General features: G+C 62.2%; 1 protein-coding gene and 1 long non-coding RNA gene across 2 annotated transcripts in view; both read left to right on the forward strand.

The window, feature by feature from the left end:
• The first annotated feature begins 7,756 nt into the window (after positions 1–7,756).
• LOC114487808 (uncharacterized) lies at positions 7,757–9,175 on the forward strand. The gene is made up of 3 exons (XR_003683247.1): positions 7,757–7,875; positions 8,340–8,523; positions 8,890–9,175. It is a non-coding gene; the product is annotated as an uncharacterized lncRNA (long non-coding RNA).
• Positions 9,176–11,588: 2,413 nt separating this feature from the next.
• RNF112 (ring finger protein 112) overlaps positions 11,589–14,757 on the forward strand; it is a 5,259-nt gene continuing 2,090 nt past the window's right edge. The window contains exons 1-10 of the mRNA XM_024128032.1: positions 11,589–11,642; positions 11,792–11,832; positions 12,332–12,617; positions 12,737–12,943; positions 13,036–13,164; positions 13,318–13,422; positions 13,853–13,903; positions 14,170–14,226; positions 14,305–14,379; positions 14,486–14,603. Coding sequence (XP_023983800.1) covers positions 11,589–11,642; positions 11,792–11,832; positions 12,332–12,617; positions 12,737–12,943; positions 13,036–13,164; positions 13,318–13,422; positions 13,853–13,903; positions 14,170–14,226; positions 14,305–14,379; positions 14,486–14,603 — 1,123 coding nt within the window. The remainder of the gene's footprint in view (positions 11,643–11,791; positions 11,833–12,331; positions 12,618–12,736; positions 12,944–13,035; positions 13,165–13,317; positions 13,423–13,852; positions 13,904–14,169; positions 14,227–14,304; positions 14,380–14,485; positions 14,604–14,757) is intronic.

Here is a 14,757-nt window from a genome sequence, read left to right on the forward strand (position 1 = left end):
GTGCTGGGAAGGAAACACAGATGGAGGTGTTGGGGTTTGGGTTTTAACGTAATCGAATGAATGGGTGCACGCCTCCGGGGGGGAAAGGGTGCTAGAAGGCCCTTTATGGAGAGCAGCAGCGTCCACCCTGGTGTCGGAGGAGTCCGGCGGTTCCTCCTGTTTCGCCGTGTGGCCACTTGGTGGCCCTTCCACGCGGGGAGGCTTGTGTCCGCCTCCCGGGAAAGTTTTTCTCTGTCACCTCTTCTTTCCTGTTTCCTTCCCCTCCGTTTTCTCTGTTCTCTTCCCGATTATTTTATTAGTTGATGCTGGGCCTCCCGAATGGATCCTTACTTGTTCTTATCTTTTCTCTGACATTTTCCATCTCCGTTTTTAATTCTAAAAATGATTTATGGGGGTGGTACTGAACCAAACTCAGGTGTGCTCGCCCACGAGTGTTAAAGCCGACCTGCTGACACCAGGAAAGTACAGCGTTAACTTCAGGGCCACGAGGAGAACCCGAACTCCCTCAGGGCTTTCAGGGAGGGTTTATAAAGACAGAGTGAGGGAGGGGGTCGAGGGGTGTATGATCAGCTCTTGGACATTCTTCTGATTGGTTGGTGGTGAGATAACAGGGTGATGTTTCCGGAATCTCAGTCAACCTTCTGGTTCCAACCTGTCTGGGGTCTATGTGCTGGTGGTCAGCATGCAGTTAACTTCTTCCACCTGGTCGGTGGGGGGGGGGTTCAGTATCTGCAAAACAGCTCAAGGATATGGCTCAGGATGTTAGCTACAGCCCTTGAGGAGGAACTAAAGGTCCTTGACTTTGTTTTATGGCTAAACTATTATTATTTCGTCTCGCTTGACTTTTTTCCTTTGTTTCTGCATTTTCTCAGTTCTCTGATTAAATTTATTCTTTGGAATTCTGGGAAAGCCCAGGAGGCTAAAGTTTTTCTGCAAACAAGAGGCAGGCAGAGGTCATGGTCCGGGCAGGTCTTTCCTGGAAAGGCCCCATAGGGTCCTTCCTGCTCGGTTGCAGGGGTATAATTTACAGCTCGTAAAATCCACGGAGCTGTAAGCACACAGTTCAACGATTGCTCCTTTAAAAATAGCAGACTTTTTTTCTTAGAGTACTTTTAGGGTCACAGCAAAATCAAGAGGAAGGCACAGGGGTTTCCCGCGCAGCCCCCGCCCCGATGCGCACACGGCCCCCCAGCCACGACCCCACCAGACGGGACCTGCACCCACACCTCGTCATCCTCACCCAGAGTCCATAGTCGACGTGAGAGTTCACTCCTGGTGCTGTGCACTCTGTGGGCTTAGATGAACGTATAATGACGCGTATCCACCATCGAAGCATCGTCTAGAATAGTTTTCCTGCCCTAGAGGTTCTCCGCGCTCCACCGATTCATCCCCTACCCGACCCCCCCCAGCAGCCAGGCAGCCACCTTGAGGTGCTGATGCTGGGGCGGGAGCAGCCGTCTGCCCAGGTGCTGGCCCCCGCTGGAGGGAGGAAGCCTGGGTTCTGGGGCCCAGCACCCCGGAGGGGGTGCCGCTGGGGGGCGGTGGCGGGGGGAGAGGCAGGGCAGGTGCAGGGGGTCTGCACACAGCATGGGGAGGCCGGCAGGCTGGAACAAGGGTGGTGTTGCTTTCTGGAAGCACCCTGCCCTTCACACTCCTTCACACTCCTGGAGATGATTTAGTAAAAACCACAGAGTGGAGGAGCGTGGGGTTGGACTCCCGGACTCTCGTCCCGTGTGTCATTCCTCACGACGGGAAGTCCCGATGGGCACAGAATTCTGTCTAACAAGGGTCCTCATCACCACTGTCAGTTCTGAACAAGCACAGACACACACACACATGCACGCACGTCCTTGAGCATGTGCACCCCTGCATCCCTCAGTGTTTATGGGGCGCCTGCTCCACGCCAGTCACCACGCGGAACAGCGTGCCCCTTCCCGGCGCTCACGAGGCGGGAGGTTTAGGGGGACGGAAATGGACACCCGCGCCCTCGGCATCCGTCTCCAGGGCCTGGCGCACTTCTGCCCCGGGGTGACCGGGATGCACCCAGGAGCAGACCCGGTGGACCCCCTTGCCCGCGTCGGGGAGGGGACGCACAAGACGACAAGCAGGACGCAGGGGTCGCCTGGCAGCCTGCTGGGTGGGGGACAATGTAATGAGGGAGAACAAGACGCACTTGAACTGGTGATTGAAGGCGATTGAAGGCAGGGAAGTTGGGGCCGGGGGGGTTCAGTGAGAGGCCAGGAGGGACTAAGGCTGGCTCGGCAGCTTTGTTCTGTAAACGACCAGACACGAAACATTTCAGGCTTCGGGAGCCATGTGGGCTCAGACGCGAGTCTTCAGCTCTGCCCCCAAGGCTGTCTATAGACACAAGATGGGTGGGCCCCGATAGAGACTCACTGACAGATGCTGGGGAGAGGGGCCAATTGGAGCGCAACCCCTGGAGTGAAGACCCGTGGGGTGGGGTGGGGGGCAGAGGGAGGGAACTGTGAGGTTATTCGAGTGAAGAGCGGTCTGAGTGAAAGAGGCAGCACGTGCAAAGGCCCTGGGGTGGGAGTGTGCAGCTGCATTTGAGGGACGGGCGCCAGCTGGCCGGCCGGGCAGAGAGGACAAGCGGGGACACGGGAGAGGGTCAGAGGAGTGTCGATGCAGGACGGACTTTGGCTTGTGTAATAGTAAACAGTGGGAAGGGAGGGCTGTGGAGAATTCCAAGGCCCAGTTCCTAATTGTCTAACTGTGGTTACACCAAGTCTGCTTCCTGCCTGAGGTAGAAATGAGAGCCCATTCTTCTTTTTTCCTACAAAGAGAGCTGGTCTTGAGTCAAAAGACAAACTCACTGGGGGAAGAAAATCCCCAGCTGGTTGTCATGCCCCTGCCCGATCCAGGCCCGGTGAGAGCGCAGGGCAGGTGCCCTGCCCAGCACCCAGCAGAGTGGGGCCAGGAGGGGTGGGGAAGGGCTGTGTCACCCGGGCCCCCCGGTCTCCCTGGTCCAGCGGTGGCCTTGCCAGTGGGTGTCCTGTGACCTCCCAGGTCTTCCCTGGCTGCACCAGGGTGATCTTGGCTCTAATGGGGAGCCATTAGATGGCTTGGGGGCTGGGACCCCCACAGGTGGTCTCTGATCCTTACAAACTGAAGGGTGGGCACGTCCTGGCATTTCTAATGAAGCTGAAGCCGAGTCCAAGGCGTATCAGCCCGCTGTTACAGTTTTTCTTTTTCTTGAGGTTAGCGATCATGTGGGCAGGGGTGCAGCTCGACCAAGTCTTACCTGGGTGAGCCGCTGTGTCACCGCCCCCAGGTCGGGAGACAGAAGGTTTCCAGCCCCCGGAAGGTCACGTTTGTGCGTCCGCCTCCGCAGCCCGAGGGAGACACTATTCTGACTGCTCTCATCTTGCAGTGGTTTTGCTTGTCGCCAAACCTCCTATGAATGGCATAGTTCAGCACGTAGTCTTCGGCGTCTGGTTTTTCGCTCAACACAATAGCTTGTCCTTGTTGTTTTCTAGTTCTATGTAGTGGTTCTCAAGAGTGTCATCTGGGGTCCCTGAGGGTCTCCCAGGCCCCTTCAGGGTGTCTGAGAGATCGGAAGGATTTTTGCGGTAAAAATGCTAATGTGTTATCTGCACTCTCTGCCCTGGTTTTCCGGGGAGTGGGACAGAGTCTGCAGAGCCTGCGACATGAGGCTCCTCAGGAAGAGCAAGACGCGAGAGCCCGGCCGCTCCAATGCAGCCAGGGTGCAGAGACTCGCGGACAGGCGAGCTGGCACCGTCCTTCTCACTGTTTTTCTGTGTTGGGAGATATGGTTATTTTTATGGAAATAGGTTATTTATGTAAGCACATGATGATTTATTATTGTTAATTTAAGCGAATTGATGAATACACGTTTTCTGTGGTTTTTAAAAAAATTTTGTCTTGTAGTAGGGATACTATTTTATTTATTTATTTTATTTATTTGGTTGTGTCGGATCTAGTTGCGGCAGGCGGGCTCCTTAGTCGTGGCATGCGTGTGGGATCTGGTTCTCGGACCAGGGATTGAACCCCGGCCCCTTGTGTTCGGAGCGCGGAGTCTTAACCACTGCACCGCCAGGGAAGTCCCAAATACACATTTTTGGATGTCAGTTTTCCTTTCTGACCTGGTCAGAGTCAGTGGATGTGACCGCAGAGATGAAGCTCTGTGTGCTCCTTGGAGACCACGGGGACCCTCACGTCGGAGCTGTGCTCCCTGGGGTCTCACTGCGTGCGGGCCTCCCCCCACCCCCCCACCTTTGCTTACCCACTGTCCCCTGGTGGCCATTTGGGTCGTTTCCAGCCTGGCTCATTGTGGACGTTCACGGACGAAGCCCCACTCCCCCTAGGTTTGTGCCCCTGCCCGGGGGCTGGGCTGGTGGCCCTCTGGGCTTGGTGACCGCACTGAGTCAGGACACCTCAGCAGACAGGGGCTCTTTCGCGGGATCGTCCTGGGGTCCCACCAGCACGTGCAGCGGCAGCCTTCCGTGCAGGCCCAGTGTGTGACCCCTGAGGGGCTGCGTGCCGGGCAAACGGGGGACCGTCCCCCCGGGAGGGCCACGCAGGGGGCCGGGAGTCTAAGCAGAGTCCTGAGGATGAGAAGGAGGGGCCGGACCGCGGAGGGAGCGTGGTCAGCTGAGGGGCCTCTCTGGGCCGCTCGCGGTGGTTGAGATTCGGGCAAGGTGGCCCCGAGCTTGCGGGGAGTGAGCGAGGGGCTGGAGGAGGGGAGGGCTGGGCGGGGGACCCGAGGTGGTGAGCAGGCCACGTGGGGAGGGAGCGTTAGACTACCCTACGGGCGACAGAAAGCCGGGGTCCAATTTTAAGCAGGAAGGGACACCCTTCCTTTAGATTGTTATTTACTTTTATTTTTAACTTAGACTTTTAATCCTGAGATAATGGTAGACTCACATACAGTTGTACAGACTGATACAGAGAGAGCCCAGGTATCTTGTACCCAGTTCCCCCCAATGGGAACATCTTGTAAAATCGTCCTTCAGTATCACAACCCGGATAACGACATGGATGCAGTCAGATGCACGACGTTTCCAGGACAGCAGGGTCCGTCCTGCGGCCCCATGATGGCCACACTCACTTCCCTCCACCCCGACCCCCCGCTTAACCCTCCCAGCGACCACCAATTGGTCTCCATTTCTGTAATTTTGTCGCTTCAAGAATGTCATATAAATGGAATCATGCAACATCTAACCTTTCGGGCTTGGCTTTTTTCATCCAACTTAATTCTCTGGAGATTTATCCAGGTCACCGTGTGTGTCTCTGGTTCCTTCCCCTTTATTGCCGAGCTGTGCTCTCCATTCGGACCTGCTGCTTTGTTTAATCATTTACCTGTTGAAGGACAGCTGGGTGGTTTCCAGTGTTTTGCCATAAACTTTGTTTATAAAGCTGTTATCAACATTCATGTACAGGTTTTTGTGTGAACATTTTGTGGGGGCATTTCCCTGGGGAAAACGCCCAGGAGTGCAATGGCTGGGTCATAAGGTAGTTGCATGTTTCGTTTTTTAAGAAACTGTCCGACCGTTCTCCAGAGTGGCTACACCATTTTATGTTCCCCCCAGCTAAAGCGCACGTGCAGCAACGAAGACCCAACGCAGCCAAAAATAAATAAATAGATAGACAGATAGATTAAAAAAAACCCCAAACCGGCCTGGCTGGGGGTGGAGGGTGGGTATGTGAGAGCTGGGGGAGGGAGGGGTGGCTGAGGCTCTCAGGCCCTGGTCTGTCCCTGGTGGCCACTGTGGATGGCCAGGGCTGGCCCGAGCTCCGTGGGCGGCTCCCGGGCCTGCTCAGGCCTCTCAGCTGACCGCCTCCGCGCCTCTGGCAGCAGGATGGCCACTGGGCCCCAGCAGTCTGGACCAGCCGCTCCGATCTGGGTGGGGACTCCTGCTCTGTCTGCTGCCAGCCTCATCGTCGGAAAGCAGAAGCAAACTCCAGCCTTTGGACACCCTCCTTCCTGACCTCAGGGTCAGCTGGTCATTTCCTGTTACCTAATCTCACTCCACACTCATTTTGTCAGCAAACAGGCTATGCGGTGGATTGCTGAGCTCCTGCCTGCTGCTTCTGCCCGGGGAGGGGTTGAGAGAGGAAGGAGGAACGTTGTGTGTGTGAGAGAGAAAGAGAGTCAGGGAGGGAGGCCAGCGGGAGGCGGGCGTGGCTATGAGCACCGGGGCCGCCTCGGTTTCCTCATCTGTAAAGTGGAGCGATGTCTCCACCTTTAGAGGAAATCGGGGAGAACTGGAGAGTCTGTTGTTTAAAGGACTCAGCATATTTTAGGAGCCCAGTAAATATGTGCGATCATTCTTATCAGCAATAAACTGCTGAAACAGTACTTTATCTGGGGGGCATTGTCCTCATGACCTAAGTACCCCGGAAGGTTCTGCTTCTGTAGGAATCTCTTGGCTTTCTATTTCACAGAGGAGGGGTCAGGCCCCAGGAGGGAGGCCTGAGAGCCCAGGCGGGGGGCAGGCGCCTGGGGAGACGCGGGCACAGAGAGGTGAGGCCAGGCTCGCCTCCACGGCTCATCAGCAGCTGGCGTTTATCGAGCACCAGCTGCATGCCGGGCTCTCCGCAATAACCCCGCACGGGAGTGATTATCTTTAGTTCTACTGCTGGGACACTGAGCTTGAGTGAGGGGAGTGACCGGGCCCGGCGAGCTGGGCAGGGTTGGTGTTTGAGCCGAGACCTGGGTGCTGTCCAGGGCCCTCCAGCTGGCCCGGCCCATCGGGGGGGTGGCCTTGGTGTAGGCCACCTGGCCAGTAGAGGTCTGGATACAGAGGCCTGGACCGCAGGGGCCCCGGCCCCATTCAGTCTGGCTGTCTGTCCAGCTGCGAGGCACTGCCTCTCACCTTGGAGGGGTCCGGGGGGCCGGGTCCAGCTGGGCGGAGTCTGGTGGGGGGAGTCTGCTCCTCAGGGGCCAGGTGGCCTTGTCCCTCAGCGTCCTGGCCCGCTGCCTGGATGTTCCAGACCTGGTGGGCGGCTGGGAGTCTGAATGGGGTGGCACGGGGGGAGGGGCCGGGAGCCAGGTCTGGGCTCGGGTTTCGGGGGAGATGGTGCGTGAGGGCTGGTTGGCCGCCAGCCACCAAGGACCGCCCACCCACTGGTGCGAACCTCAGAAAGGCGCTGGGGGGGCTTCCAGCTTCACCGCTGTCGCTTGCTGTCACCACATCAATGAGTGCCCCCGTCTTGCGTGTCCTGCCCCCGCAGCCCACCTTCCTGTCCCCCGTGTTGGAATTTTGGCTCCTCTACTCCTTTCCTGACATTCAGCACATGTCACTGGGCCGCCCCAGGCCGTGGAAGCTTCTGTGTGACTCTGACTGCTGTCTGTTACAGCAAAACTTAGCGATGCCCTGGACGGCTGTCCCTAGGGGCTGGGCTGCAGGCCCAGTTAAATGCTGCCCAGAGCAGCCAGGTCTCCTCCAGTCTGTCTGTGTGGGCAAGGCGTGGTTCCGGAACACAGATCTGCTCACACACCTCCTGCTTAGAATCCTTTACGGTTCCCATCGTCATGCAGGGAAAGTCTGGAATCTGCCCCGTGTCCCTCCGCTGTCTGTGCTCTGCTGACCGTCGTCTCGGTCCCCGGACCCTGCCCTACTCCCCAGCGCTGACCCCAGCCGGGCCTCTGCACAGGCTGCTCCCGGTGCCTGGAACACCCACCCTCACCCAGCACCTTTCACGAAGGGGGGTTAACTCCCACCCCTCCTGCAAGACTGAGCCTCAGTGTCAGTGAGACCGTCCTCACCCAGTTGGACCGTCGCCCCGTGCCCAAGCCTGTTTCCCAGCTCAAGACGCCGGGCTGTCTCTGTGCTGTGAGAATCAGTGAAGGCAGCTCTTGGCAAGACATCGTGACCCTAAATTGCTAAACAGGTGTCGGACGGTTGTTCTCTTATGAAAATTGTTTCAGGAAGCCGGGGATGAATTGATGCCGGGGGCTCCGAACGGGAGGCTGGGGACTCGGGACTTTCCTGCTGCGCTGGGCAGTCCCTGGCAGCTGTCAGGAGAGGGAGTGGAGCCGGGCTCAGGGTCAGGGTCCTGGGCTGCCACGGTGGGCCTGGCCTCGCCAGCGCCTGGACTGTGTCCTGCCCAGCATGGGGTTCAGGGCTGGCCTGGGTGCCCCTCTGCTGACTGCCCCCCACCAGCTCTGAACACAGAGGGGGAAACTACACACCATGTGTAACCATGGCCAGCGGTGGGGGGGGCGGGCACGGAGGGGCCTTTCAATCCCAGCGGCTGTCTCGGCAGGGCGGGGGCCACCTTGATGGGAGGGGACTGGTGGCCCTGGGAGGGACCATCCAGGAAGTAGAAACCTTGTTTTCTCTCCACAAACGCAGGAATTCCACACCATGCTTGGCTTCAACTTGGTCTTTATTCGAAGCTAGAAGATGGCAGCCAAACAGGGCACCTCCCTCCAGCCCTGTCATCTCACGGCTCCAGGACCCGCTCCTCCTTCCCCCGACAGCGGCCCGACGGGGTCTCTGATGCTCACACGAGGCGGCCTGGCACAGACGCGCCTTGGTGAGGCCCGGGTGAGAGCAGGGGTGGAGGGTCCTGGGCATGAAGGCAGCTAAGTCCGGGGCTCGGCACACCGGACAGCACCCAGAGGCCTGTGGCTCGACAGGACGGTGGCCTCCTGGGCCCAGTGAGAGAGCGCTGCGGGGCAGGGGCTGGGGCTTGGGACCGCAGGCGGGGGGCCCGCGTGCCCCGCCCCGCCAGCCTCCCCTCCTTCACCTGTCCGGGCTCCCTGCCAGAAACGTTGTCCCCCCCCCACCCCGCCACACCTTTGCCTGCCACTCCTGTTCATCCTTCAGGCCCGACCTCCCCACGTGTCCAGATCCAAGTGCCCTGCCTTCGCCCTGTGCTCACAGCCGCCTCTCCCCACAGCCCTCGGCAGAGAGCGTATCGCTCAGGACTCGTCTAGTGACCCTTCTTCCTCCCCTGCTTGACTGGAGGCACCCCAAGCGTTCACCAGCCTGTACTCAGGGCCTGCGTCCTGCCGGGTGTCATGTGCTCAGTAAATACCTGTCCTCTGGACGGAGAAGCGTAAGGCCGCGTGACTGGATGGGCAGACACGCTGGAGGCTGATGGCTGAGAAGATGGATGGATACAGGGCTGGCTGGGTGGCCGGGTGGGCGGACTGACGGCCTGGGTCGGGCTTCCAGCACCATCACCCGCAGCTGTGTGACCTTGGAAAGAGACTTAACCTCTCTGGCCTCAGTTTCGTCATCTGTAAAATGAGAGTGAAACAGTACCTCCTCATAGGTTGTGAGGGTGAGGGTGAGTTCGTGTGCCTGTGGGTAGGAGTGTGTGTGTGTCCCTGTGGGACTGTGAGCTCGAGGGTAAGCGTGCACGAGCGTGAAGGCCTTGGTGCACACGCGAGTGTGTTTGCGTAGCGTTCGTGAGTGAGCGTACGCGCGTGTGAATGCGTTTGCGTAGCGTTCGTGAGTGAGCGTACGCGCGTGTGAATGCGTTTGCGTAGCGTTCGTGAGTGAGCGTACGCGCGTGTGAATGCGTTTGCGTAGCGTTCGTGAGTGAGCGTATGCGCGTGTGCGGAGGTTCGTGTGCAGCTGTGAGTCTGAGTGTGGCGTGTTCACGTGTGTGCATGATTGCTTGGGGTCCACGGGTGAGGGAGGGCAGTGAAGGCACGTGTGCGCGGTGAGGGGGAGGGTGCCGGCCGTGTGCGTGCGTGTGAATTGACGTGGAGGGCGCGTGTGACGGTGTGTGTGCGCGCGCACCGGGGTGGGTGAAGCAGCCCCTGCCTGCACCCGGGGACCCAGAGTCACCCCCCAAACGGGGCCCCGTCTGGAGACTGGATTTTTGGCCCCACCCCAGCCCCTCCTCCCAGCCCAGAAGCTGGAACGGAGGTCAGGAGGTCAGGGGCTGGGGCCAGGCCACCAGGGGCCCGTCCCACAGCTGGACACGTGCCCTGAGGGCCGGGTGCCCTGGGAGTGTCGCTGGGGGAAGGCTGGGTGCCTGTCTGCTTTACCAGCGATGAGAAAACGGAGGCTCCCAGAGGACGGTCCCTTCCCGGGTCTCACGCTGGGACGGGGCGGGCGTCGGAGCGCATGTGAGTCGGGCGCCCAGGCTCTCTCCCCGCATCTGTCTGCCGGGGATGTGCGGCCGCGTGACCGAGAACACCACTTGGCCTCGAAGGAGAGCAGTGGACACGGCCCTGAACCCCGTCCCCCGGGCCCGCCCAGCGAGGCTTTGCTCTCAACCCCTGGAGGGCCCGAGTCTCTGCTTTGATTAAGAGGCCCTCGGGTCCCTGGGAAGCAAGACCCAGCCTGCTGAGGGTGGCCTTGCCTGACCGCCTCCAGGGTAGGAGTCCCACCCCCGCCCCTGCATCCTGGTTTAAGAATAACTCTTAGCCCGGGCAAGTGGCTTTCCATATGTAATCATGAGCCCTCAGAGCTCAGAGAGGTGAAAGGCAGCACCTGGGGCCCCGGCTGGCAGGGGTCAGCTGGGAGCTGAGCCGGATCCGCCCGGCTCCAGAGCCCGTCACGGGTCAGGTCCACAAGCCACAGGCCACCTGAGGGCAAGATCACGTCCAGGCGGGCGGGGCGGCCCCTGGGCTGGGCCTGCGAGGCTCTCAGGAGGGATGGGGCCCACGGCACGCACAGGGAACGCTGGGCAACGGGGGGGAGGGGGGGAGGGGGGGCTGCCGAGGAAGGTTCAGGCAGACCAGGAACTCTGGCTTTCGATCCCATGGGATTAGGGAGCCGTGGCAGGTGTTTGAGCAGCGAGGGTCGGCTGTGCTCAGGGTTCTGGGCTGGCCGCGGGCTGGGGGGTGGATGGGAGGAGCCCAGGTGAGAGGCAGTCAGAAGGGCCAGGGGCAACTGTCACAAGCTTGACGGAGGGTGAGAGTCCCTGGAGGAGGAAGACACCAGGGGACACGCAGCCGATGTCAGAACAGCCCAGGGTGCTGAGGAAAGCCGCAGCCGAGACAGCCCGAGGGAGGGACGTGCAGGCCACAGGCAGTGGGGTGTCATCACGGGCCCCGCACCTGGCAGGTGCCCCGTACAGAGACCGTCCGTGGGAGGAAGGAGGCCATCGTGGCTCTCGGTCAGCACAGGTCACGCTCTCTCCCCGTTCCCACAGCTCTGCCTTCTGCGCGCCCTGCCCGGTGGCCCCGGAAGAACCCCGCTGGGCCAGCAGGGGCGGTGCCAGCCTAGTCCCATGTCTGCCGCGCACCCACATGGCTTCCTCTCCATCCCCCTCCCCCGCCCCGTCCTTATCTTTCCCTCCCGTCTCCATGGCGACTCACCACCCCGGCTCGCCTGCATCCCAGCCTCTGCCAGGGATTCTGGGCCCCGTCCCTCCCTCCCTCCGGCGCCCTGGTTCCCGCAGTCCTGTCTCCTCCCCCTGGGGTGAGTCCAGAGGCAGCCTCCTCTTTCCCGACTGTCACATCCATTTTCCAGCCCTGCCGACTCGTGTCCTCTGGGGAGACCCCCCCCAGCCTCCACTGGCCACAGCTCCGCCGGCCCCTCCAGGAGGGAAGCCGTCCTCAGCGCCGCCAGAGGTCTCCTGGGTGTCCTCGCTGCTCCCGGACCCTCTCCCGGACCCTCTCCCCACGCCAGCCTCCCATGCCGAGGTCTGCCTTGTCAGTCACTTCCTTTTGTCACCGGCTTGGCAAACAGGCGAGTCTTCGGTCCTGAGACCTGGGGGTGGGGACTGGGTCTGCCGAGGGAGGATGGGGGCGCCTGGAATCCAGGGTGAAGACAGAAGTCTGGATTCCCTTCTAAATAACATTTTCGGGATTTTTTTTCTCCCCAATTTTCTCTCCGAGGAGAGAAAACAGAGCTTCATGGGAAACAGCAGCAACAGTTGGTAAGTGGCGGCCTGGCGGCGGGACTGGGGCCTGGAGGCCTGTCCCGGGGAGGGGGCGCGGGGCTGGGTCTGCCGGGCTGTGGAGGGAGGGACGGGAGAACCAGGTGGGTGCCGCAGCGGGGCAGATGCCGGCTCAGCGCTGGAATCTTCCGAGAGCCACCTGCTGCCCCACGGGAGGCCTCTCCTTCTGGTCCCCGCTGCCCGAGGGAGGTAGGACAAGGGAGCCCCTTGGGGTCTGGAGAGGTCAGTGACCCCTGGAGGGCGCCGCCCCTCCCCTCGCAGCAGGAGGCCACGGGGGAGGGTTTCCGCGGGCGTCTGTGCCAGGCCCCGGGCAGGGTGCACCATCTTGTCTGTTCACCCCATCCTTGCCTCCTGGACCGTTAGAAGTGGGGCAGCCCCGGGCGGGAACTGGCCCAAGACGGCTCCCTCCAGGCCTCCCCGCCTCGGGCTCCCTCTGACTCCTGCCCCGGGGTCCCCGCGCCCCGCGCCCCGCCCCCAGGTCCCACGCGCCGTTCCCCAGGTGGGAGCTGGGGCTGGCGTCCCGGCCTGTGGCGCCCCGGGAGCCGCCCGCCTGCTCCATCTGCCTGGAGCGGCCGCGCGAGCCCGTCTCTCTGGACTGCGGCCACGACTTCTGCCCGCGCTGCTTCAGCACCCACCGTGTCCCCGGCTGCGGGCCGCCCTGCTGCCCCGAGTGCCGCAAGACCTGCAAGCAGAGGAAGGGCCTCCGGGGCCTGGGGGAGAGGATGCGGCTCCTGCCTCGGAGGCCGCCGCCCAGCGCGCTGCAGGTGCGCCGGCCTCCGCCCGGCCGGCCGCCCGGGGGCTCTGAGCCCACGCTGGGATGTCGGGGAGCTCGGGTGGGCGCTCCCCAGCCTGGGTGCTCAGGGAGCCCTGTCTCCGGGCCCAGGAGACCTGCGCCGTGAGGGCCCAGCCGCTGCTGCTGGTGCGCGTTGGCTCCTCCGGGGGCCTTATCCTGAGGATGGGGGCCGTCAACCGCTGCCTGAAGCACCCGCTGGCCAGGGACACCCCCGTCTGCCTCCTTGCTGTCCTGGGAGAGCGGTACTCGGGGAAGACCTTCCTCCTAAACCACCTGCTTCAGGGCCTGCCCGGCCTGGTGAGGGCGGGGCGGGGCCGGGGACCCAGGCTGGCTTGGGGAGGGGAGGGGGCCAGGTGGGCCAACCGATGCTCTGCTTCTCTGCCCCACAGGAGCCCGGCGAGGGCGGCTGGCCGAGGGGAGGGGGCCCCGGGCAGGGCTTCCGGTGGGGAGCCAACAGCCTCACCAGGGGCCTCTGGATGTGGAGCCATCCCTTCCTGCTGGGGAAGGAGGGGAGGAAGGTGAGGGGAAGGGGCAGAGGAGTCCAGACCGGCTCACGGAGAAGGGAATCGGGCAGGAAAGCTCTGGGGGCCGGGGCGAGAACATGGGGCCGGCAGAGGCACCGGGGGGCACGGCAGGCTGAGCCCGCAGGGTGCGCCCCTGCCTCCACGCAGGTGGCCGTGTTCCTGGTGGACTCGGGGGACGCCATGAGCCCGGAACTGAGCAGGGAGACGAGGACCCGGCTGTGCGCCCTCACCTTCATGCTGAGCTCCTACCAGGTGAGGCCCCCCCAGCCCCTCCGCCTGCCCTGCTCCGCTCTCGCCACCCACACCAGGGCCATCCCAGCCGGGCCTGGCCCCCCAAGCCCCGGGGACCGTCCCCTTTATCCCGGAGGCTCCTGTGTCTGGGGTCCCCGCAGGTTCTGGGGGTGCCCCTGCAAGGGGGCGCCCCCAGTCAGTGTGAAGGTCCTAAAGGTGGGTCGGAGGTCCCTGGGGCAGATGAAGGTCTGTGGACCGTTCCCCTGCCTGCCCTCCACCCCTCGGGCCAGGCCAGCCCTGCCCTGCCCTGCAGGCTGCGGGGGGACCCCTGGCCTGGTCCCTCGCACATCCTGAGCCCCACGGTCTGCCTGGGGGTCTTTCCTCACCGGGGTCTTCCCAGTGTCTCTTTGCCTTCACAGACCCTCTTCCACCTTGTTCTCCTTGGTTCCAGATCCTCACGGCCTTCCAGGAGCTGAAGGATACAGACCTGGAATATCTGGAGGTGAGGAGACAGCTGCTCTTGTGGCTGCACCCTGTCCCTGCCCTGCCCGTGAGGCCAGGGGTGCCTTTCAGCCCTGGCCCAGGATTTTGTGACCTGGAGCAGGATTGGGGGGTTGGGGGCAGAGGGTAAACCAGGAGGTGCCTGGCTGGGGAGAGGTAGGAGGGTCCTGGGGCCAGGAGCCGGGAGGGTGTCCTCCAGTGGCCCAGGGAGAGGGGAGGCACAGCCCTTGGAGTGGCCCAGCCATGACCCCTGTGCCCCGTCCCCAGATGTTTGTCCACGTGGCCGAGGTGATGGGCAGGCATTATGGGATGGTGCCAATCCAGGTGAGATGCCCGTTTCTGGACTTGTCACCCCCAGACGCCGACCCCCCGGCTCTGCTGCCAGCACCCCTTCTCTTCCAGCACCTGGACCTCTTAGTTCGTGACTCGTCCCACCCCAGCAAGGCGGGGCAGGGGCATGTAGGCGACATCATCAAGGTGAGGGAGGCTATGGGGCGGGGGTGTACACGGGGCACAAGGTCAGTCAGCCGGGGAGGGGTCCCGTCGGCGAGCCCGCTCAGAGCACATCCCCACTCCTCTCTAGAAGTCGTCCGGCAAGTACCCCAAGGTTCAGGGGCTGCTCCAAGGAAGGCGAGCCCGCTGCTGCCTCCTGCCAGCTCCCAGGAGGCGGTGGGCGAGCAAAGGCCACGGAAGCCCAGGAGGTGAGTGTCCCAGGAGCACAGCCTCCCCGGCCTGCCCTCCTCTCCCTCCTCCTCCGCCTCCCCCCCCCGCCCCTCCCTCTCCCCTCCCCTCCCTCTCCCCTCCCCCTCTCTTACCTCTCCCGTCCCCTCCTCCCCTTCCTCCACCCCTCCTTCT

This window comes from Physeter macrocephalus, chromosome 14 (assembly GCF_002837175.3).
Source record: "Physeter macrocephalus isolate SW-GA chromosome 14, ASM283717v5, whole genome shotgun sequence".
Lineage (NCBI taxonomy): Eukaryota > Metazoa > Chordata > Mammalia > Artiodactyla > Physeteridae > Physeter > Physeter macrocephalus.